The 24228-nt window shown below is 46.7% G+C and overlaps 1 protein-coding gene across 1 annotated transcript in view; it reads left to right on the plus strand.

Annotated features, from left to right (window-relative positions):
- LOC8053790 (sodium-dependent dopamine transporter) overlaps positions 1–210 on the plus strand; it is a 32624-nt gene extending 32414 nt beyond the window's left edge. Inside the window, exon 14 of the mRNA XM_029995663.4 lies at positions 187–210. Within this exon, the coding sequence (XP_029851523.2) occupies positions 187–210 (24 nt within the window). The remainder of the gene's footprint in view (positions 1–186) is intronic.
- Positions 211–24228: the final 24018 nt, after the last annotated feature.

Below are 24228 nucleotides of genomic sequence, written 5' to 3' on the forward strand. Positions count from 1 at the left end.
TTTTTACATGTGACGTTGTTTTTTTCGAATAAGAGTATCGTATCTAGATTATTTGCGTCTGATTTGCGTACTCAGGACAACGCATCTCGTGATACGTAGAGGACGGTGCCTGAATAGACGCACGAAGGGAGAATAGCCCCACCTCGTGAAGAAGGTTCTCTCACTCCTTTTTGCTCTCATTTTCAGCTGAGCCACTGGACCTATGTGTAAGGACGAGGCACGCTGAAATGTCGCAACATTCCTACCGGTCGGAAAAAAAGAACTCTCCTGAAAACCCACATCCCGAGGAAACGGCGCACCCAAAACATGTCCTCCATTTCACTTCTCAAAGCGCTTGCTACAGGACCGTGCATTGTGCACCGCTTCTTCCTCCGCACCGTCATGTGCGTGAATGTGCGCGTGTGTGCGTGTGTGTGTAAAAACGTAAACGATTATCGCCACAAATTCGGGAGCACAAGCGGCCGGATCGTCCGAAGGACTCGGGTCTTTGAAAACCACATCGTTGTGTGTGTGTGTGTGTGTGAGTAGGACAGGTGCCTACTCTCTGCGTTACCCCGTCCCTCCGGGATGTGTCTTCGACGCCGGTCACGCTTGAGCAACGAGTGAAAGGTTAAGACACAGTTCAAGCCAGCTGGAGTCAAGTGTGCGAATGAGAGAGACGAAAAGCCGACGGGGAAAAAAAGTTGAGTCTTGAAGAACCCACGACGAGAATGCACGAGTGAAATGCGAATAACCGACGATTCTCGCGTGAAAGACGACGAGAATAGACACACGTCGAGCTCTGTTGGAAAGGGGAAAAAAACATTGTAACGATGTCAAGCATCCATTTTAGTGCTCCCCGGGCATCGTTTTATTACCTTTTTTTTTTTTTTTTTTTTTTGCCGGTTTGCGGGTGATCTTTGGCGGATAACGGCCCGCCGGTCGTCTATAGTTTTGTCCTGCTAGTTCGGATAAGCATCGCGAAGGATCACTGTCTCTATCGCTCAGGGGACCAACAGCTCTTATCTGTCATTCTAGCTTAACCTGCTCCTTGGACATCGTCTCCGTGTTTCCCTTCTTCCTGCTCTGTCGGTGTCATCGCTAAAAAACTGTGCCAACGTTGTCGCGTGATCGCTGTCTGATCCCATCGAACTGTGATCGCCTCTTTGTGCAGCGTCGGGGCGTCGGACGAGTGTGCAAACTCGAGCGACAACAACCCAAGCAGTCACGTTGTGCACTCACGTTGCCAACACTTGTCGAGTCTATTTTTTTTCCTACCAACGTTGACGAACGACGGTTTGAGAAGCGAATATCTCGATGTCTTTGTAAAAAGTAGCTTCCCTAAGCCAAGAGAAAAAAAGGCGTCGTTTAGATATTACCAAACATGGCCGATTAAGTCGTAAAAGAAAAAAAAAAACAAGTAAAAAAGATTCAGGGTTTTGTCTGTGTGTCAGTGTCAAGACTTCATACATATCCATAGCCAGATATCTTAAATATTTAAATAAAAATATATACATACGTATTAAATTTTCAAAGTACTTCCGGTGAGGCTTGATCGAACAAAATGAGATGCAAGTGAACGTAGCTTCGAGAACATAGAGTAGTGTGTCGTCATAGTCTATGTAGACGTCTGCAGAAGTGACGTTTCTTTGCTTAGCAAACGTGTACTGTGGTGAACACGCACGCCGTCCTTGTTACCCTCACTTCAAGTGATCGCGGGAGTTATACACGAAGGCGTAACCGCATTCAATGTAGTTTGTTTTGAGTGACTCAATGCTGGCACGTTTGAAGAGCAAAGCTCATCCTCCCGAGATTGTGCTCTAGAAAAACTGACCTTAGAATCTTACCAAAAAACAAACACTGCGTTTTTTTTGTGTGTTTTTTTTTTTAGCATTTGCGCGCCTGATGGTGCTAGTAGAGCCCGGTAGCACGTGCAGCTATACTTGATAACTAGGAAGCGGCGAGTTGAAGGAACCTTTCATTAGTGACGTAACCGCCAACCAAATTTCATACTTTTTCGCGGGATAGAGTGCGTCCATTGCAATAACGATCGGCGTTCTATTGCGTCTTGAGTACAAATTGTGGTCGTTCGAATTACTTTTTTTTTTTAGTATAAAATCAGAACTGCCACTGGAGAATTATGGCATCCCAAGCACCATTGACCGTCGGTGCAAAGAATATATATATTAAAAAAAATAACGCCACGTTAGTTTTGTTTATATTCCCAATGGTGGTTTAAGGCAAATCTACTACGCAGAAATGTGCGCTTATCTTGACGGTGCACATAAAAAAAATCTGCGACCATACTTTGGTTTGCCTTACGACGGATTACAGCGAGCGCTACGGACCGTTCAAACCAATCCAGCGCTGTAAACGCATCGCGTGATTACATACCTCGGGTATCGCTGCGACTCTCCCGAAAGGTCATGTGACACGAACAGGACATTCGATTGTCTTCGATGGCTCGTGGCGCTTGCCGCGGTTCTTCGTATGGTGGAACGAAGCATTGCAGTCGCCCGAACCGAGTTCTAACGATGGCGTTCACCCTCGCTGTCCATCGTATCGTCCTCGTCCTCCATTGCTTTCTGACAGGCGTGTTCAGGCATGCCGTCTCTTTGAGCACCGGTTATTAAAGTTGGCCGCGTAAAGTGCAGCTGGAACAAACAAATTTCGCCGAGAGATCCACGCAAGTGCACTCACTACAAGCGACCAAGGTCCCACCCGAGGAGCTTGAGTCGTCGGCTTGACTGTTTGGGTAGCAGCCCGGCTTAGTTGGCCGCAGCCTCCGGTGTGTTACCTCTTTTTCGGGGCTTGGCGGTCTACTTTGCCTGTTGTAAATTGCCACAAATATAATATATATATAAATATATATCTTTATTGAAAAAGAGCTCTGGCCTACAGCCATATAGTATATGTATGTATTTATTTTTGGGCACGTACAAATAACAACCAAGTGAGATGGTGCGTAAAACGGTGACTCGTCTTTTCATGAGTGTTTATCGCAGATAGTGTGTGAAACCTATGACATTACTCCGTCAAAAAGAAAGCCAGCAACAAAAAAGCAGCAGCTGTATTTAAATAATTGTATCGGAAAGTATCGATGTCTCGTTTTGTATATACACGTCATCAAGCAAACATGTCGAAACACGGAGAAAGCCTGTAGCGTAAGATTTCACAGGATTTTTTTTCCTTCGTGCCACAAAGATTTTTGTCGTGCCATTCGTTCGTATTCCTCCATCTCGCAAAGGCACATGATCAGCATGACCATTTTGTGTGAACGCCCATTTTACTTTGTTTTCAGTGTGCGCGTGTGCGTGCTATTTTTAATTCGTGTCGCGTTGATTCTGCACTATAAAAGATAAATAAAATGTCTTCGCTGTAAAAAAAAAAGAAGTTTACATCTACCGCTTTGTAATTCCCGAAAAATGTCTATAATGACGTGGTGTTGAGCGACTCTGTGTTAGTGTGCAGTTCACATATGTGGAGTGTCTATTACCCTAGTTACACTAGCGCTCTCAACTGTCATTAAGCCAACAATCCTTGGCATCTCCCATCTGTCATTGAGCTCAACTAAGTTGGCCGGTGTTACACGGTACATAGGCCTAAAATCCCCAGTTGAGATGCGCGATCCTGCAGAACCCAAGATCCCTGGGTTCTGCAGCGCGAGCTTTCGCTCCACGTGCTCCAAGCTGGGGCCCTAATCTGGACACTTGGCGGAAAAGTCGGCGAAACATTCGGCGGTTATAATTGGCCAAGGTCAAGTGTGGCGTTGGCCAATCGCGGCCGCCAAATTTCTCGCCGTCGTCTCCGCCAAGCGTCCAACTTAGGGCCCCTGGTGCGCGCTAGACCACTCGGCCACCGATCCGTTTCACACGAATTCACGCAAGAGAGACACAGCGAAAGTCTTATCGGCACCGGCATCACAATGGGCGCCCTCACCGAGCTTTGGTTTCCCTGACGTGCCGTGATTGTTCTAGCGGCAGCTCCGGCCCCGAATCATACCTCTTCCGACAATATTTGATGCTACGATACTTTCTAGATACCTCCCCCAATCTTCCGTAATAGTAAGTGCTTCGCTGACGCTGGGCCATGGGTGGCGATGCGGTGGACGCCGCCATCTTTAGCTCTATTGGGCGAACCCTCATTAGTTCACTGAGGTAGGCCGGCTATATTCCAACTCAATGATTGTTAGCGGCTCAATGACAGTTGGCGCCGCCGTGTAACTCCGGCCGATCGCGATTGAGTCAAATGTCGTTGGCTCGATGACAGTTAAGAGCACTGGTGTAAATAGGGCTTTTAACTAGTGTAACTAGGGCTCACGCCATGGGAAACCGGGTCTCTAATCCGGATACTTAGCGAAAAAGTCGGCGAAGAATTCGATTAAGCACACCATGTCACTTGTCATTCACAAGCGATGATAAGTGCCGTCAAGGCACTCATTGGCCACGAACCTGAATCGAAATATTCGTGGACGGATTGATCGTTGACGAGTGCTTGTGTCCAACGCGGCTCCCTCGCTCGGCTGGAAGAACTTTCGTTTCCGTTAGAAAGGCATAATTTACGTCACAACCACTTTATTTCACATGTTGCTGGCCGAGTCCGGTCGAGTCGAAAAGAAAAGCAGACGCAAGTTTTCATCTTTTTGTGTGTGTGTGTGTTTGTTCTCTTGCAAAACTGGAGCAAAATAAAACAAAACCAGATTCCTGATCCGGGTTCTATGAACATTGAAAATGATTAGACCGATCTCACCAGCCAGCTTGACTACGCCACCACTGCCGCAATGCATCCAGGAAACTTTAGTTTTTCCGCACGTGCGGCAACCTCGCTGGAGCACTGCGCGTGTAGAGCACGATACATCACGGGCCCTCTCGTGCACGGCCGCCAAATTCTTAGCCGACTTTTTCACCAAGTCACCAGATTAAAACCACTGATCGGCGCTCCGCTTGCATGGTATGAAAATAAACTGAGATTTTTTTTTTTTTTTTACGCAAACTTTTTTGTACGGGTACTTTCAACATTTCCTTGATTTTACATTTCGGGTTGGATAAACAATGGTTCTGTTTTCCAATGAAGTATATGATACGGTTTCGGTCATACATACTATTCCAATACTTGCGACTGTCAAGCTGCCAGTGGAGTTTGTACTTTAAGTCGCGGTCTTTAAGGACTGGAGACAGACCTGGGAACGCCTTATACAAACGTTTCTGCGAAGGTGCTTCCTTCCTCATATTTTTCTGGCGGTCTGGTTCTCGCAACAGGCAAGACCTGTTGATAATGGCCGGCCAAAAACCAAAATGGGGTATCCTTCCTTCCTCTTCGGTGCTAAATTCCACGTTTTTAAATGTACGTTCCGGGAGCTCGTTGTTCCCTGCACTGCCCCAGTGACATCCTTGTGTTGCAACCCGTTGTCTTTGTGAAGCAAAATTTGGTTCTAACGCTCATAAACACGCACATATATATTCACACAAACACATAACCATTGCGCGCAAGAACTTTGCTCTTCAGCGTACGGCCGCATCGTGTAAAAGAAACCAAAAGAACGCAGCAGAAATGAAAGTAATTGGTGCCTACAGTGATTAAGCTCGGGGTTTCCCCTTCATGCCCTGTTTACTTCCTATTTGTGTACATAGCCCAGATGCGGCCAGCGTTACATGTTGTTGTTTGATTTTTTTCTTTTTTTCTGGCGTCTCTAGCCGTGACTGCTTGATCTCGCGAGCGTTAAAAACTCGATGTCGAAACGAAATAAACGTGGATCAAAGCCAAGTCAGCACGCCCGACGTCATGTTTGTTTGTTTCCGTCGGAGCGGCGGCAGCCATTTCCGTCGCCCCGTGTCAAGCCCCTGTCGACCCTCCGACGCCGTTCAGGCCAAGTCCAGGGCCAGAACCACGGGTTCTCCCGGTCCGCGAATGTTGGGACAGCGCGACGGCCTCTCAACTGGGCCAGGGCCGTCCGCCATTGGGGGACAATTTCCGGCCGGGAAACTCGCGACACAAGATTTTTCCCCTCGGGTTCCCGCTACCTGTTGTTGCCGCTTAGAGGCGCAGCTAACGCGACGAATTACTCGCGCCCGGAATCCGCCCACAGTGCCTCCTCTTGCTCGGGACTCGGGGTCAAAAGCAATAATTGAGCGTGCACTCGATTTATCGTAAGAGCTAAAAAGAGCTTCAGAGGTGGCATATGCAAGCGGAGGTGGCTCTTGTCGTTTGCTGTATTAGATATCAAACAGTTTTCATTTTGTTTTCGTGGTAGTGAATGCGGAAAATATTGCGCTGCGAGTTTTTGTATTGAATCCGGGGAAAGGGGGGGGGGGGGGAGGGGGGTTGATTAGGTCGATTATTCTTTTATATGTTTTTTTTTTTTTTTGGTGTGCTGCTTTGAACTTTGAACTTTTATATCGTTTCTCTCCGTTTGTATTCTTCGTTCCCCTTTCCCTGTCACGAAGCAGCAAACCAACGCTAATGAGTCCTGCTCACTACTTCGACCCAACAATTCGTGACCAACTATTAACGTCGTAGAGCGTGATAAAATCAAATCAATTTTGGTGATCGGCTTACAATTAACTCTGCGCCACAGAGGGTGCACGTTCTTCAACTTAGGATGCTTGAGGGACCTGCAGTTCGTGACCCCTTAGCAATATTACAGCTGAACCTTTTGTTTTGGAGTAAGAGACTCCAAAGAGAATAGTCGGTGCTTTCGTTTGAACAGCGAGGTAGGGCAGGCGATTATACAGTCGCGGTACTGGATCATGTACTATATTTACTCTGTTGCAACGTAAGGTCAGCAATAAATGCTCCGCCTGAAAGACAGCGAGTGCTGGCAGGAGGCGGAGACTGCTGATTCTATGTTGCAACAGACTTTAACAAAATAAAATTACCAAGACATCGTGTTTTTTTTTTTTTTTTTTTAATTTTGTTTCTGACACGTTTTTTGTGCTTTCTTACAAGAATGAGTGCATATACTTTTAAGAAGAGTGGAGCGTGTCGAACTCAGTTTGTTTTACGTGAGATGTCCAAAGCACCTCTTTAAATAAATAAAAAAAATATATAAAACACGTTAGATCGGACACTTTCTACCTTCGAAGGGATGATTGCGTTAAGAAAATCGGCGATTTCGTTCAGTCAGAACGAAATATACCTTTCACTAAATAACTCACAAACTAAGCAGCAAGCTTGGGAGTGTGGTTACATGCGCTACAGCTGCTGTCGCCTGAAACTAACTAAGGGCATAAACCTAAAATAAATAAAAGTTTGCAATTGCTTTCGTCAACGCCTTATTTTAGTAATTTACTGCGAATCTTTCATACGGGCAAGGCCAGCACGTGCAGCGCGTGTACGTATATATCCAGAATTCTTCTCGGTGCAGGGTAATTTGAGAAAATGTCAATTATGAAATGTAATACAGCCTCTTGGAATATTTGGTGAGTCACCGATGTTTAAGAATTCTTTGCCAATGCCGGTCAAATGTCACGCTACAAGCTAGATAAACGACATCGACAAAGGAAGCGCTTTTACGCTGTTCGCCTCTTCCCTTGGAAGTACACTTCGCAACACTCATAATAGAAACACGACATTGGCAAATTTTGCTTGAGTAGAATTATTGACGGCATCGACCTTTACCGCATAAGTTAAGGCCAGAATTATGATTTTTTGCCCCACAAATAGCTTTAGTGCAGTACCTTTATTTCTAAAAAAAAAAAAAAAAAAAAAGGAAATATTGGCGGTCATTGGTTCGCGCTAACAGAATGGCGATAAATCCGCGGTAGCGGTTGCCTGACGAAAGCACGGCGGCTTTACCTCAAGCCCTATAGCTATGTGGAGGGGCCGAACCCCCAGGTGAGCGGTCGGCGACTGCAGTTAGATTGCAGTGCTGGCGGTGGCTGCAACGGTCATGTCAACCTCATCCGAGTGACTCGAGATGGCGCCACTACTCTACAATCACCAAATCCATGTAGCATCCGCGAGATATGGTACATTGCGGCAGGAACAGAACGGAAATTTAACAGCCACTTCATCTCAGCTTAGGTATAATGGAGACGAGGGGTAATAAATAATTAAAATATATATATATAGTATACTTCCTTGGCAGTACACGCCAGGCGTCAATAAACAACTAAGACAAAAAAAAAAGTTTAATTGCGTGTTTATACTCAGAAGTCATGTACACAAGGCGTATAGGGGTTTTCACCGAATATCGGCCAAACTTTCCGTGCGAAAAATACGCATAGCAGAGAAAACGATTGGTGCTTCAGCGTTAGTACACGTTTTCCCGCTCATCAAGCGACGGCCAATTTAATCCAAGTGCCAGCCAATTTAATCCAAGCGCCACACAATTTAATCCTTGCGCTACCCAACTTAATCCCGGGTTCAGTCAATGTACATATATATATACAGGGTGTTTCAGAGAACGCAGGCCAAATCGCTCCTGTGAATACTGCTCATCGCAACGAAAAAAAGCTTGTGGCGTTGTGGTCCTGGGCCAGAGGCCCATTTAAGAAAATGATCAAAGTCCGGGATAATTAACTTGTTAATTATTTTTGTTTAATTGTCTTTTTTAATATTTTGCTTAAGGGCATGGTTTAAATTAGAAAATTGCTCAGTATCATCGAAAACCACTAAACCAACAAATTGCAGAACGATAGAAGGCACGCGAAGCATTTTACGGCTTTCTGAAAAACCGCACAAATTCGACGGGTTTTTAAGTTTCGGTTTGTAATCGGAGCGCATCTCGGCCCCGGCAGCACCGCGCCCCGTGGAGAGATAGTGCAACCAGCCTCTGCTGCGTCGCGCGATGACAGCGCAGCAGGTACTACCTCTTCGCGGGGCGCGGTGCCGTCGGGGCGGAGATGCGCTCCGATAACAAACCGAAACTTAAAAACCCGTCGAATTTGTGCGGTTTTTCAGAAAGCCGTAAAATGCTTCGCGTGCCTTCTATCGTTCTGCAATTTGTTGATTCAGTGGTTTTAGATGATGCTGAGCAATTTTCTAATTTAAACCATGCCCTTAAACACAATATTAAAAAAGTTAATTACGGAAAAATAACTAACAAGTTAATTATCCGGGACTTTAATAATTTTCTTAAATGGGCCCCTGGCCCAGGACCAAACCGCCACAAGCATTTTTTCGTTGTGATAAGTAGTTTTTGCAGGAGCGATTTGGCCTCCGTTTTCTGGAACACCCTGTATATATATATATATATATTGTCTTCAGTGGTCGTGTTTTGCTTACTCATTTGGTAACTTAGAATAATTGTTCATACAATTAGATTTTTGGGGGACAACTGATCATTTGATCACTATTGTGATTACTTGGAGTTACTAGTCCCACTATTGACTAGGCTTAATTGCTATGTTGATTACTTTTTTGTATCCTTAAGTTATTGTGGCGCACTCGAATTTAGTTTAGCTGAATGGGCGTTTTGTTTAACCTTTTTTATTACTCGACTTAACATTGCTACAGTTCAGATGATATAAGTACAACTGCAATTTATGATTACTTTTTTATTACTTCGTGTTATTATTGCTCCAATCGATTTATAATTAACTCAGTTGACATTATTATTCCTCTTTCAATTACTTCGAGTTCTTTTGACCCATTGGCCTTAAATTAGAATTAAATGCCGTTGTCATGACTCTTCATTACTTTTAGCTAATATTCAACGAATTGAATTTTTATGTGATGAATACTGACATTATGATTACTCTTTTCATTACTTTGAGTTACTCTCAATTCAATTGACTTCAATTCGGCCTAAGTGACATTTGGTGACTCTTGTTTACTTTGTGTAATAATAGTGCCAATTTATCGGTTGTAGCTCAATCATATATTATTATTAGTATTTTGATTACTTGGAGTTACTTTGATCCAGAATACTTTAATTTGGCCTCATTGATATTGCAATGACTGTTTTGATTTTCTGGGCTAATATTCAACAAAATTATTTATTATTAGCTCAATCCACATTACAATTACTTGTTTGATCACTTTGAGTTACTTTGAGTTACAAGACCGAATGGACTTGAATTCAGCCTAACTGACATTTTAGCTACTCTTTTGAATACTTCGTGTTATTATACCTCCAAATTATCAATAATGAACTGAGTTGACATTAATCTTACTCATTCGATTACTTCGAGTTAATTTTAACCCAGTGGACCTGTATTCTACCGAAATGACATTGGGATGACTCTTGATTACTTTGAGCTTATCTTCATACAAACTTATTTATTATGAGCCTAATGTATATTATGATTACACTTTTGATTACTTTGAGTTAACTTGACCCAATTCATTTGTCCTATTTTAGAATTTGGTAACTCTTCTGATTACTATAAGGTCACATCAACGAATAGACCCTTTCCTGAATTCAATCTGGCAACTTTGATCACTATCATCATCTGAAAAAAATGGCATATGTGCTATTCTAATGGCGGCGTTTTGTTTACTGATGAAGGAAGAAGTTGAATATGCTTCTAAGCAGAACATTCGAGGCCTATACATTCTTGACGTTAGCGCGACGTGAATCAGGAATTGGAAGCAAGAGCTGCGTAAGCGTTCATTTCTAACTCGGGCCCAGTCAATCTAATAGAGCACAAACTTAGCTTCAAAGCCCCTTGTTGTATAGAATTTTATCAAAGTGTTTATGTGGGCTGGCGCTTTGTTTTGACTGGTTGCATCTTTTTCGCCATCGACACTGAAAGAGATTGGAAACAAACTGTACAGTGAAGCGCGCGTTCTCGTTTACTGTCGACTTGCGAAAGTGACGGTGCCCCATAAAATACTGCAGACCACCAGTTCATTGCCGCCATTAGTACGGTAAATGTTAAACTGACCTTTCAGTTACCAGATGGCACTGAATTCCGGAAAGGGTCTATTGGTCTTTTAAAAGCTCGATTCACATTTCTATTATTATTTTGTCCTAATAAACCTTAATTCGGCTTAATTGGCATTGTAATGACGCTAGATTATTTTCTACTAATTTTCAACCAATTGATTTTTTAATATAATTGACATGATGATTATTTTAATTTTTTTATTCACGTTTGACCCAAGAGGCTTTGAATTCACCCGATTAACAGGTTGGTGACAATATTGAGTACTTGGAGTTATTGCACCACCAATTTATCTTTCATGAGTTCAATTTTCATTGCTATGACTCATGATTATTTCGAGCTACTGTTGACCCAACGAACATTAATTCGGCTTATTTGACAATTTGATGACTCTTGATTACTTTGAGCTAATATCAAACCAACTGCGTTCTTACGAGCTAAATTTGCATTATGATTACCCTTTTGATTGGTTTGAGCTGCTGTTGACCCGGTAGACCAGTCTGCTTAAGGGAGTGATGCAACAATTTTTGTACTTTGCGCGAATACCGCTTAGAACAGATCCCTGACGTTAATGACCTGTGAAATACCCGTTTGTTTTTCACCACACGTAATCGAAGTCGCAGTAAAAAATAAAGAAAAACGAGCAGAATTCATCCCCTCAACTCGCAGCCAGAACAAGCGGCCACGTGATCTGGAGCCGATGCTATGCCCACAATGTTGATCATAGCCACGCGCTGGGGTTTGCAAAGCACAGGACATGCACTGAGTTCCAGACATTGTTATGGCTCGGCTATTGTCGTTGTTGCAGCGATTGGACGCGGGCCACTACCCGAATGCTTCTCGAGCTAGTAATTATCAGGAGCCCAAATCGAGTGCTCACGCAATGCTCGGGTCCAATCTATGAACCGCATTTAAATATCGTCATTGGGGTGCACTGCGATCCCCACGTTACGTCATCAAGTTTTGCAAAGGAGAGATTGAATGAAAATGATCGCTTTTGACCTTGAAATTACACCGCAACAAAGGAGTTTTTTGGCCAGTGGCGTTGCGTGCGAGTATCCCTGAGTCACACTAGTGCCAGTAAGCTCGTGCAAAATTAAAAACATTCCAATTGAATATCGTTGCACCGTTCCTTTAATTGACAGCTTGGTGAGTATTTTGATTACTTTGTCATTATAAGCCAATTTAAAAATTTTTAGCTAAATTGATAATTTGATTACTGTTTCGATTAATTCTAGTTACTTTTGAGTTAATTTATACTTCACTCCAACTACCGCGCGGACACCAAAGGGCAGCGTCGGACGAGAAGTCCTTCCAGTGAGCCCTTCTCATCCGACGGCTCCCTTTGGTGTCCGGGATACTTCCGAGGTAAGCGATCTTCGATTCCGATATTAACAGAGCCGCCTCGGTGGCTCCGAGGCGAGAACGCTGTCCTACGGATCCCCATATGGCGGGTTCGAATCCCGGCCGAGGTGCCCGCAATCTGACGGAGGGTTATTGCGGAAGAGGCGCCGTGTAACCGAGCTTTCGGTGGCACGTCAAAAGATCCCCAGGTGGTCCAAATTAATCCTCAGTCCTCCGCTGGGGCGTGCCAGATGCCCGCCGTTGGTTTGGAACGTAAGACTCCCAAATTTGACTTTTTTCCTATATTAATAGAACAAATGTAGAGCCCTTCCACTTCACGTGAAGATGGAGGACCAGCGACTTCTAGGACGATGCCTAAAGGACGACTTCTTGGACGACCTCGAAGACAACCTTTCGGACGACCTCAAGGACGACGTCAAGGACGACGTCTAGGACGACCTCGAGGACGTATTTGTGAGACAAGGTCAGAAACGGAAGTAACGAACACCATGGGAATATTTATTGCGATTTTTCTTCAATGATATAGAAGTCACGACATAGCAACAACAAAGAAATATGTCCAGTGCTGCGTTGTCGCTGCCCTTCACACCCCCCCCCCCCCCCCCCATTTTTTTGCATATTCACTAAATTAAGTTTTCCCTTCTCTTGACATACCCTGCAACACGAATCATCTTATCTACAGTATTCGGCACAAGCGATGCCCGATGAGCCCTCATTAGCGCCCCCGATATGGAAAACAATCTGGCAACGTAAGCGCACAGAGCACTGCGTAGGCGCAAAGAGTTAAGCAGCACTTGCGCTTGCGCCACCTGCGACCTGTCGTAGCCTTCTATATACTCGCAAAGCCTGGCAGATCGCCACGAGAAGCGGCCGCCGAAATGGAAAAGGTGGAGCGGCAGACAACGGATGAGAGGAGAGCCACGTGCCTAACGTCCCGCTGCGGCGAGACGCCAAAACACGGCGTCTCGCCCTTGCGGCGAGACGCGAGGATTCGAAAGTGTGTTTCGGGTCCTCGCCGCTGTAAAAGCTCTGCGCTGACGTCCAGGTTCCCCATGAAATGTCTGTTTGATGCTCTGTGCTACCCAGATCATCGCGCTCCAAATCTGCGACCGGGCACTCTATGGCTACGTCGTCGAACTGCCAGGCTTTGTGAGTATAGAGGAGACCATGGCTCTGTGCGTAGCGGACACCGTAGTGCGCTGCGAATACTCGAAGAACGCGAGACGTCAAGAAGCCAACACCGCGTCGATGAAAGAGAGAAAGAGAAATGTCGTCTAGCCGTCCGAGTAAAAAGAAAAGTGTCGACGAAATGTAGCAAGTTTTGTCGATAAACGAATGTAGAAGAAACGATCTGCCGATGACACATCGATGAAACAAATGTCGAAAAAACAATTTGCCAATGAAACATCGCAGTGTCGGTGAAACGATCTGTCGATGAAACGATGTTCGATGAGCTGATTGCCAAGAAAGACTCAGCTTGCAACATGATAAGTGGCGCGCCCTACGTGATCGAGAGCGTGACAGAGAGTTACGCGGGGACGACCCCAAACCACTCCAAGCCAAGTGAAGCAAAGCCGTGTCAAACCAATCCAAACGAAACCAAACAAAGGACGTCCGTATGTATCAAGTTAATAAATGCTGACGGCATTTTTAAAAGGCCGAGATGGCTGAAAAACAATGGCGACCGATGTTTCTTAATATCGCCGCCTACTCCGGCAAGCGCGGTCGATCAAGAAAACGAGAAGCAACTCGAGTAAGAAGGAAAACTCGTACTCCGGCGACCTCTACACATAGAAGAGCATACGACTGATGGCACCAATGCCCAACAGGGATTATGGTGAGATTTCAACCCGGAGGTACGCCACGTAAAACCGCCCTACCTAATGTGATGCCCCCCCCCCCCCCCCCCCCCCTCTAAAGAATAAATAAATAAATAAAAATTTGGTTGATGCATATGTTTGCTATGCTGCATAAACTTCCGTAGAAGTACGTGTGGGTGGCATAAGAATAGAAAGGGGTTGATATATGTAGTAATCGTTGAATTTTGTACAAATGAGCGAGGTATTCACAGCGAGGCGATGCTCTAATCACTGCGACGTTGTGTGTGCAACCTGTGGGAAGGCGCGATTGTGTTTTACCGCCGCCCTTGTCTGCTCCCAGGCGAAAGTTCAACACACCCACTTTCGTCAACTTTCACTTAGAGTTTCTTTCGTAATTAATTCAGGTTAAGAAAATTTCGTAGAAATGCGCGAAGCATAAACATAAACGTAAAACATTTCTTTCAAAGTGAATAAGCGGTTCAGAAGTTCACTGTTTTTGGGTAGTTTCCTCGCCGCACGACTCACGCGAAGACAAACTAACGGCTTGCGAGAAACAAAAGAAAAATACAAAGAAAGCAAACTGTCAGCTGATGACCTGTGAGTGTGAGGACCTGTAAGTGTGATGAGCATGATGACCTGTGAGTGTGAGGACCGCGAGGAGCTGTGACTGTGAGGACCGTGATGACCTGTGAGTGTGAAGACCGTGAGGACCTGTGTGTGATGATGAGCATGATGACCTGTGAGTGTGAGGAGCGTGAGGAGCTGTGAGTATGAGGGCTGTGAGGACCGTGATGACCTGTGAGTGTGAGAACCGTGAGGACCGGTCTGTGAGCCTGAGGACAGTGAAGACCTGTGAGTGTGATGACCTGTGATTGTGACGGGACGTATCAGTGTGATGGAGCGTGACGAATTGTGAATCTGATGACCTATGAGTCTGATGATTCGAGATGACCTGCGAGCGTGATGACCGTGATAATCTGTGAGCGTGACGACCGTGATGATGACGGCGGGTGAGTTTTGGTTTTGTGTTGAACCGTGATGGTGAGTCCGGGTGATGACCCTGTTTTGAATAAATCGTGATCGTGAGTGGGCGTGAGTTCTGATTGCGGAAAAAGGGGTGATCGCGTGTTTGAGGGAGAACATCTTAAAATGCCGACCTATGCCTCCAAATAATCAGAAGAGTTACCAAATTGTGAAATAGGACAAATCCATTGGGTCAAAGTAACTCAAAGTATTCAAAGGAGTAATCATAATATACATTGGGCTCATAATAAATAAGTATGTATGGAGATAAGCTCAAAGTAATCAAAAGTGTCATCATAATGTTATTTTGGTCGAATTCAAGTCCACTGGGTTAAAAGTATCTCGAAGTAATCAAAAGAGTAATAATAATGTCAACTGAGTTCATAGGGTGGTTCAAGTTACCAGGCTCGATCTAAAATGGGCCGTAAAAATCGACGCCTGCACGTAGCAATCTAAACTTTTCGTCAAAGGTGTAATACACAGGTCGGTTTTTTCTTGTAAAATTTCAAAGCGTAGCTCTCTTTCTGTAAAAAAATAAGGCCAAGAAACTTGCCAGGGTCTACGGCGGGCTGCAACGCAAACGACAGGGGTCCAGTAGCGGGGTGTGTTTGGCGTTCGTACTGATAGATGGCGCTACCTCCTTACCGCGACGGCTCGCGATCACCGTGGTTTATTAAAATGAATATGATCTTTTTCAAATGTACCTTCGGTTAAAAAATAAATGCGAACAATAAAAGCTAAACTTAAAGTAAAAAAAAAACGCGTCTGCATAACGGCGGCGCTTTTGCTGCCAAGGAATTTCGTCTGCGTGTCGTCTGCTATCTTTCGCTGGTCGGCTGCACCTTCAGACGCTGCTCCCGACGCCATCTATCGATACGAACGCCAAACACACCCTGCAACTGTACTTGGTCGTCTGGGTCGCCGCCCGCCGTAGACCCTGGCAAGTTTATTGGCCTTATTTTAAACAGAAAGAGAACTACGTGTTGTAATTTGACAAGAAAAACCCGACCTGTGAAATTCACCTTTGACAAAAAGTTTAGATGGCTACGTGCAGGCGTCGGTTTTTACGGTCCATTTTAGATCGAGCCTGGTGACTTGAACAACCCTATAGATCAATTGGAGGTATAATAACACGAGGTAACCAAAAGAGTAGCCAATATGTCAATTAGGCCGAATTAAAGTCCATTCGGTCAATAGTAACTCAAAGTAATCAAACAGGTAATTGTAATGCAGATTGAGCTAACCCGGAATTACTACAAACGATAACTCTCTCCAAGCACCCTTGAGATTACAAGGGGAACATCCCGGTCACTCTAGCTCCCCGTGTTATAGCGAAATAATACAGCTCCGCGTCTGGCGGTTTCCCCGCGCCGGCCACGCATCACTTGTGTTCACCTTTTTTAAGGCCGACTGTACACCGAGGCGAACGAGGTGTTTCAGCAAGCCGACATGAAGCTGCATAAATGGGGTTCGACTAGTACGGCATTGATGAAGGTGTTCAAAGAAGATGGTGCAGAAGAGAGGCCACTTGGACGAGCGGTGGGCGTAACGATCGGAGGTACTCGGAATGACGTAGAAGCCCGAGCATGACAGTCTGACATTCTCACCAGAGCACGTGATCAAGTTCGCTCGACATCAAGAGAATACGAAGCGCTTCGTGCTCCAAGCGGCCTGACTTTACGATTCTTTAGGACTTCTGTCACCGTTTGCCGTGACAGTCAAAAATTATTTTCTATAAAATATGGAAGCAAAACCACGGCTGGGACGGCGTGCTGCCGGACCGGCTGTTGGCATATTGGATTGGTTGGCGCAGAAAAACTTTCCGATATCAAAAAAAAAAAAAGGAAAAAAAAGTCCAAGTTCAGAGGTTTTACGGCAGTGAAATACACGGCAAAGCCAGTAACCGAGGACCACATTTCTTCAATGGCGCCAGTCTTGCCGCCTACGGAGCCAAAATTTATTTCTGTTCTACCGATGACCCGATGACACCGGAACGACGACTACCGCACTGATGATCGCAAAGGGACGAGCGGCGCCCCTAAAAACGGTCTTCCTGGCGAGGTTAGGTTTGATGACCGCATTGATCGCGTCGAGGGTCTACAAGTACATTCAAACCTGTCTCACGATCGAAGTGAATGAAGTTCGTTCTAGGACAGATTCGATGATAACCCTGCATTGTGCCAGCGGATAGGCCTCGCGATGTGAACTCTTCGTCGGGAGCCAGGTACAGGAAATTCAGCGAAACTGAGAGAAGCGACGTGGCACCACTGCCTAGGAAGAAAGGATAATTCAGCGTACCTCATGACACGAGGTCTGACAGCGTCACGATTGATTTCCACTCCACTCTGGTGATCGAGCTTCAGTTGGTTCACGTCGCTAGCAAAAGATTGTCCCAGAGAACCGCGCAAGGAGGTCGAACAAGACGCCATCGAGGTGTGATTGCTGATGGCTGAGGTGTTGGAGGTCATTTGGTTCATGGTCTTCAGAGTTGATCGATATCTTCAAATTCAGGTCAGCTTCAAAGCTCGACCGAACAACCGCTTGGATTTTTCGCTTTCTTCACAACACCAGGTCACCGACAAAGCTATCGGGACCACTGACAGCCGAAGAGGTACAGACGGTCCGAACGCACTTCAGGATAAAGCTGCCCAACGCTCAACGTTCGCAGCTGAACTTAAATACGCGGCAAATGGAACCAAGAACTCAACTGGTTCGCCTCTCCAGGATTTCTCCACTTTCCTCAACCAAGATTGATTGCTGCGAATCAGAAGCCGCCTCAGATCGGTCACCATGACGTATGATGAAAGGAACTCCACAGTGTCCTGCTCAAATAGTATCGATATTCCACGCTTCTGACGGTCGAAGCTCACCGACACATGTTGAACGTGGAAGTCAGGACACTCGCGTGAAGCTCCGTGAGAAATACGGATCCTTTGAAGAAGGGGGTTGGTGAGAATGGGGGTGCATTCATGCGTGTGGTGCCAGCGTTTCAACGCTACACCAGCAAGTGCCTTCACGGGACCCTTGCTAAGTGACCGAACAACGCGAGCTGAACCTTTCGAAGTCATCGGCACAGACTTTGCTGGTCCGTTGTATGCTGCCACGAAAGACAAAACGTGCAAGACTTACATAGTGCTGTTCTCGTGCGGGGTCACGCGGGGAGTTCATCTAGAATTGGTTCCCGACATGACGACACAGAGCTTTCAATTGAGTCGAGGTACGTGTCGTGTCATTTAAGTATAAACCACATGTACGCGATTTGGCGCGTGACGAAACAAGCGACGGCGACCCGCTTCGCTGTCGCTCGGTCAGTCGCGTTTAGGTCTTATCTCGCAGGACGGTTTCTGTGATGCCTCAAATTTCTTTATCAGGCTCTCGCCTACATCGACCAATGAGCTCATTGGGAATTCCCCCCCCCCCCCCCCTCCGCAATCGGTCTACCTGTCTCACAAAGCTATCTTGTGCGCTCTGTAGAAGAGACTTCGCAAGGGACGCTTCTAAACACGAGCTCGAGATACCTTTCTTTACGAGCTTTGAATGACAGGAGTCATAAGGAAGAATCCCCTTCTTTGACCTAGGTGCATACGTCCAGCAAATATGCTCCCCTAAAAAAATGAAAGCCGTTTACAACTCCCTGTAATGCCGGATTAGAGCGCAGCTCTTGGGGAGGAGGGGAAGGGTACTGGAGGGGAAGGTATATCCTTCCTCCATCCTCCTCACCTCCTCATCCTGTCTGCTACTCCTCCCTCCGAGCGGCGTCGCCGTCATCTCACGAGGGTCACGTGACCTCACGGGGGTCACGTGACCCCTATGAGGTCACGTGACGATGACGATGACGATGCCGATGCCGATGGCGTCATCAGTGACGATGACGATGCGGATGCCGATGACGTCATCAGTGACGTCACACGTCCCATATTGCACCGCGCGGTTACGCCGACGCCGCTCAAGCCGGAAACGGGCGCCTAAGAGCTGCGCTCTAAAACTAAGCTTGAGGTCGAGGAATTGCATTATTCCATCTTTAAGTATTTCATGCGTGAAAAACAATCCGTGGCAACGTGACTTAAATAACTTCAGCACCTCCGTCAACTCACAACTAGAGGGACCGCTTGTGGATTTGAGGATGAGGAAATCATCAACGCACCTAAATACCTCGTATCTGCCGTCACTCTTCATCAATTTCTCCCGAAAGCATTTCCGCACATGCCTAAAAAAAATACTGCACGAAACAGGAGCGACACTGGCACCGATGTAAATTTCCCTTTTTGCACATAAAATCCCCCCTCAAATGTCACAAACGAATCTTTAAGATAAAAAGTCAAGAGCTCAAGGAAGCCTTCGACATTAATGCCACATGAGTTCTGGAATGCCGCAACCCAACTCTGGTCGATGCATTCTCTTACCGCAAGATGAAAGGGTTCATGAGGAATTGAATAAAATATTCAATAAAATGTCATTCAAAACTCTTCAAGAGAGGTGTCGAGAGCTCATGTTTGGAAGCGTACCTTAAGAAGTCTTGCCTACACAGCGCACAAGGTAGCTTTGTGAGACAGGTAGACCGATTGCGGAGGGGAGGGGGGGGGGGGAGGGGGGGGGAGGGGGATTTCCAATGAGCTCATTGGTCGAGGTAGCCGGGGGAGCCTGATAAAGAAATTTAAGGCATCACAGAAACCCTCCGGCGAGATAAGACATCAACGGCCAGTGGTTATTCCATATATGCGCGGCGTCACACACCATCTTAAGAAGGTGGCTCAGAGTTACAATGTCCCAGTTGTGTTTTCGCCGATGACAAAATGCTCTATGAGGGGGAGAGGGGAGAGGAGGTCCCAGTAAAATGGAAGATTTCGGGGGGGGGGGGGGGGGAGGGGCCCGGGTTTGCCCCCCCCCCCCCCCCCCCCCCCCTGGCTACGTGCCTGGACCTGAGACCGCTGTCCTTTTGAGAATGCTTAGCCCAGCGAAACAAAATACTTTGATTGAAAAGCTGAAACATATCAGTTAGCGTTGCGGAAAAGGTTTGTTCATTCATGGCGCCTGAAAACAAATTAATGTGTGAACACGACGGTGTGCCGGTATCGGCGTAACCACGAAATATCTGACAAAAAATTGGGTTGTGTGTATGTTTATACAGCCTAGAACCTGGTCTGCCACAACGGGCGACGAGTCTCCCAGCTGTAGATGATCAATTTAGCCAGTGCGGTACAGCCGCTAGCCTGGGGTCTTTAACGTACACCACGCAGTAGTGATACACGACCGCACGCCCCGGTACGATGCTCATCCAGATCGAAACGGGCAGGGGCAGGAATTGAACCCAGGATCCTGGGTTCTGCAGCGCGAGCTTTCGCTCCACGTGCTCCGAGCTGGTGTGCGCAATTATCTGACAAGTCTGAGGGTTTTCTGCGTCGACAAGCGGGAACAAGAATGTAGTCTTTCATTTAAACCTGAACAGCATGCATAGTCAACAAATAGATCGGCCAAGGTAACTTTACACATATGAACTCGAAGCGAGTCTTCAAACCGTTCAGGAATATTAAAACGTTCGTAGAAACTTCATAACGTCGCCGTCTCTTTTACTTTATACTCTGCCCCTCCACACGGGCCTAATTAATTTATCTTCGAAATAATTTCGTCTTCTCTCACCCGCATCCAGAAGATGCCGGGTTCGTAATAACCGTGCGGGCGGAAGGAGCTCGTGTGGCTCTTCGGTAGTTTCGGTGTGTCGCGCTCCTGTACGCCAAGCGCCATTTAGTTGCTGCGCTTGGAGTATGAAACTCGGAGCGTCGAACTAGGAGTAAAGGAGCGCGGACTTAACGCGCCCAATAAAAACGCATCGCTGGGCGACGAAGATTGCTCTCGGACCGCTCCGAAAAATCCAGCGGCGACAAACGGAAAACGCCACCCGGAGCGAAAATGGGCTCGTTGTCAAGGCGGATACGCCCTCGGAATCGCAAGTGTAAACAGGCCATTAGACAGCGACCTCGCGTCCTCGTCGGGGCGACCGGCGAGGGGGGAACGGAACTTTGCATACAGCAACGGCCGGATGCGGCGGAGACGATACAGCCGGCCGAAGGAAATTCGAGACGAACGAGTCGGTAGCGCTTGCTGTTGTGAACGACTGTGTGTGCAGTTCAGTTGGTTCAGTGGCCCCGGAAGTATTTCTGGTGTGTGGGGGCGACGTTGCCAACGTCTGGGTGTTCATGGCGCATCGTGTAGTTCACCTCTCTCTCTCTCTCTTTCTATATATATATATATATATATATATTGTAACAAAGAAAAATTGGATTATTTCTCCGATTATGAATATATTGTTATTAACGAAACAACTGTTTATTTAACGAATATAGACAAGTTACTCTTTTAAATCACTTTGCACACTATATAATTTGAAATTAAACTTATTAGGGGTGCTACTCCTAACCTCTGGAGACTTCCCTTGCCGTCCTCCTCGACCACACCTTCAGCGGGTGCCCCGACCACAGCCAAACTCGACAAACAAGAATCCACACAAAGGCGGCCGAGCCGAACTCCTCCACAGCCGTAAGGGGTCCCAAGTTTCCGAGTTAGCGGGCGGAAGACTCCACAGCCGAAGTGGGTCGGACGCCCAGCTAGCCTCCAGAGGTAGGGTGATGCTCACGGGGGATAGATGGATAATAGAGAGTTTTAGAATAGGGGGCCCCAACGCTTTGGGTAACCCAAAGCTTTGGGGTACCCAACGCAACGACACCTCACGCAGCGTGCTTATAGAATAGGGTTTGTGACGACGCAACGCGGCACGCTCGCCTTTTTCGCATGCAGCGCCATTGTGGACAACGAACGAACTTCTTAACAGTGAAAAATTATTAAAACGCAAAACGTTTCCGCCGAAACGACACTTTATTGTGGCTTGCGGTTCAAACAATAGGGAGGGTAACACCAGTTGGAACGGCACAGCAAGGCCCATCTGCCGACCGTCTCTGAATCAGAAGATTTACTTCTCTGGTCAACAAGAGAGTGCACGCCCTCAAATACCAGGCTATCATGTGAGCCAATGGAATTATCTGAGAACTGGACGGGCCATTCCCCGGTCACAGGCACGACGCTGGTAGGTGTAGCTTGCTGTTAGCTCATCCTGTAGCTGAAGCAGCACGACAGTTATAGAGAGTTTTATAATCGGGGGTCCCAAAGCTTTGGGGCCCCAAAGAAATAGGGGCTCAGCACTGCGCATGCGTAGAACCCAAACTCCGTTTGGGGTTTTGGGTTGGCTCGCGCCCCCAACGTGAAATTCGAGAAATAACGTGGGGCCCCCAATTGCTTGGGGCCGGGTGGTATATCGGCAAACATGGCGGCGCCCTTTTCGCTCGCTTCGGTGCAAATTCGTCATGGTCGCTGCAGTATTAGCCAATTTCATTGCCAATGAATAGTGCAACCGGCTTTCGCTTTGCTTAATCTCGCTCAAGTCACAAAGAATGAGCGGTGGGCTCGCCCCATTTTAAAGATCGTACCTGATTCTGGCCGTTCCTAAGCCTAAACATACGTCGTAACTGTTGACATGGTGACGTATTGCTACTCCGCGGCTAAAGGCTCGTTCACGCAGACTCGTTTCTTTCTTTTTCTTTTTTTTTTTTCACGTTAAGTTACGAAAAGTAACCGGGAAATCTGTGCTTCGTGTTAAACTGTGCCAGCAGCAGGTCGACCCGGTCGCGGATGGCCCGCGTGGGGAAATTTCTTCCGATTGCTTCGGGGACCCTTTCGGCCATTCAAGTCCATCTCCTGGAATGGAATGAGTTAGTGGCATACACTTCGCGTAGCACATAAATGTCATCGTCGATCGAGAAGCGAACGCGCGCAGGAGCCTTCTCTTCCTCCATTTTCTTTTGGCCTTGGATCGGCCTCGACTCGTTCGGCCATCCCATTTCGGGTGTAGCTGAAACAATCCAATCCGTAGCGCTCTATTTTGGCGCTTGTTCTCGTAGTAACATAGAGAGTTGAGCTAGCTTGTACATAGAAGACATACCTAAAACAGCGCACAAGTACAGGAGGAAGATAACAAAACACAGGAAGGGGCGCTGACTCCCAACTTATGTATTGTGAAAGAAAGAGAAAGAGGAAGCTTCAGATATGAAGCCCACGTTGTTGTTTTTCTTTCTTCTTTTTCCCCTCTTTTTTTTCTTCGTGACCTTATAATGTCAGTTTTCTCCTTTTCCACTGCAACTTAGTAATTTATATGTTTTTATTCTTTCTTCTTTATACCTTGTTTGTACGCGTGGGCTTCATGTCTGAAGCTTCCTCTTTCTCTTTCTTTCACAATATATAAGTTGGGAGTCAGCGCTCTTTCCTGTGTTCTATTTTCTTCCTCCTTTCCTTGCGCGCTGTTTTAGGTATGGCTCGTTCTCGATATTTTTGGGTGTGCGCTTTGACCATATACAGCCACAGATTTTGGCCTTCAACTATGCCGAGACTGAGACGAACGCGAGCGCGCATACTCTGCGGGCAGTTGCACTATTTAGATCTGAGCTGGAGCGACTTTGAAGCCTTGAAATACTTGTTTTCAAGATGCAGGTATCGTGCCACCGAGTAGCAATACGTTGCCATGTCAACGGTTACCGCGTATGTTTAGGCTTAGAAACGGCCAAAATCGGGGACGATCTTTAAAATGGGGCGAGCCCACCGCTCATTCTTTGTGATTTGAGCCAGATCAAGCAAAGCGAAAGCCGGTAGCACTATTCACTGGCATTTAAATGGGCTAATACTGCAGCGACCATGACGAATTTGCTCCGAAGCGAGCAGAAAGGGCGCCGCCATGTTTGCCGACGCAACCCGACCCCAAGCGCCAACCCAAAGCCCCAAACAGATTTTGGGTTCTGCGCATGCGCAGTGGTGAGCCCCTATTTCTTTGGGGCCCCCAAGCTTTGGGGGCCCCTATTCTAAAACTCTCTAATATGTTACTGGGGGCCTCAGGGCAGGCAGGGGTGTAAGGGAGGGGGGCGAGGGGAGGGGGGGGGGGGGAGCGATGGGTGATGATGATTAGATGATCTTGCCGACCCCGGAGGATCGGAGGAAGTCGATGTGTGATGCATAAATAAGTTTCTGTTCCGCGTTCACAGTAGTGTTCAGATGAGTCCACTCCAAAAAAGGAGCGGGGGCGTAAGGTGTCTGGAAGGTCGTGGATCGCAGCCTTAAGTGTTCTCGCGTGTCCAGCACACTCCCACACAAGATGGGAGCAGGTGGCCGGAACG

The sequence above is a fragment of the Ixodes scapularis genome, unplaced genomic scaffold, assembly GCF_016920785.2.
Source record: "Ixodes scapularis isolate PalLabHiFi unplaced genomic scaffold, ASM1692078v2 PGA_scaffold9__187_contigs__length_104089568, whole genome shotgun sequence".
In the NCBI taxonomy this organism is placed as follows: domain Eukaryota; kingdom Metazoa; phylum Arthropoda; class Arachnida; order Ixodida; family Ixodidae; genus Ixodes; species Ixodes scapularis.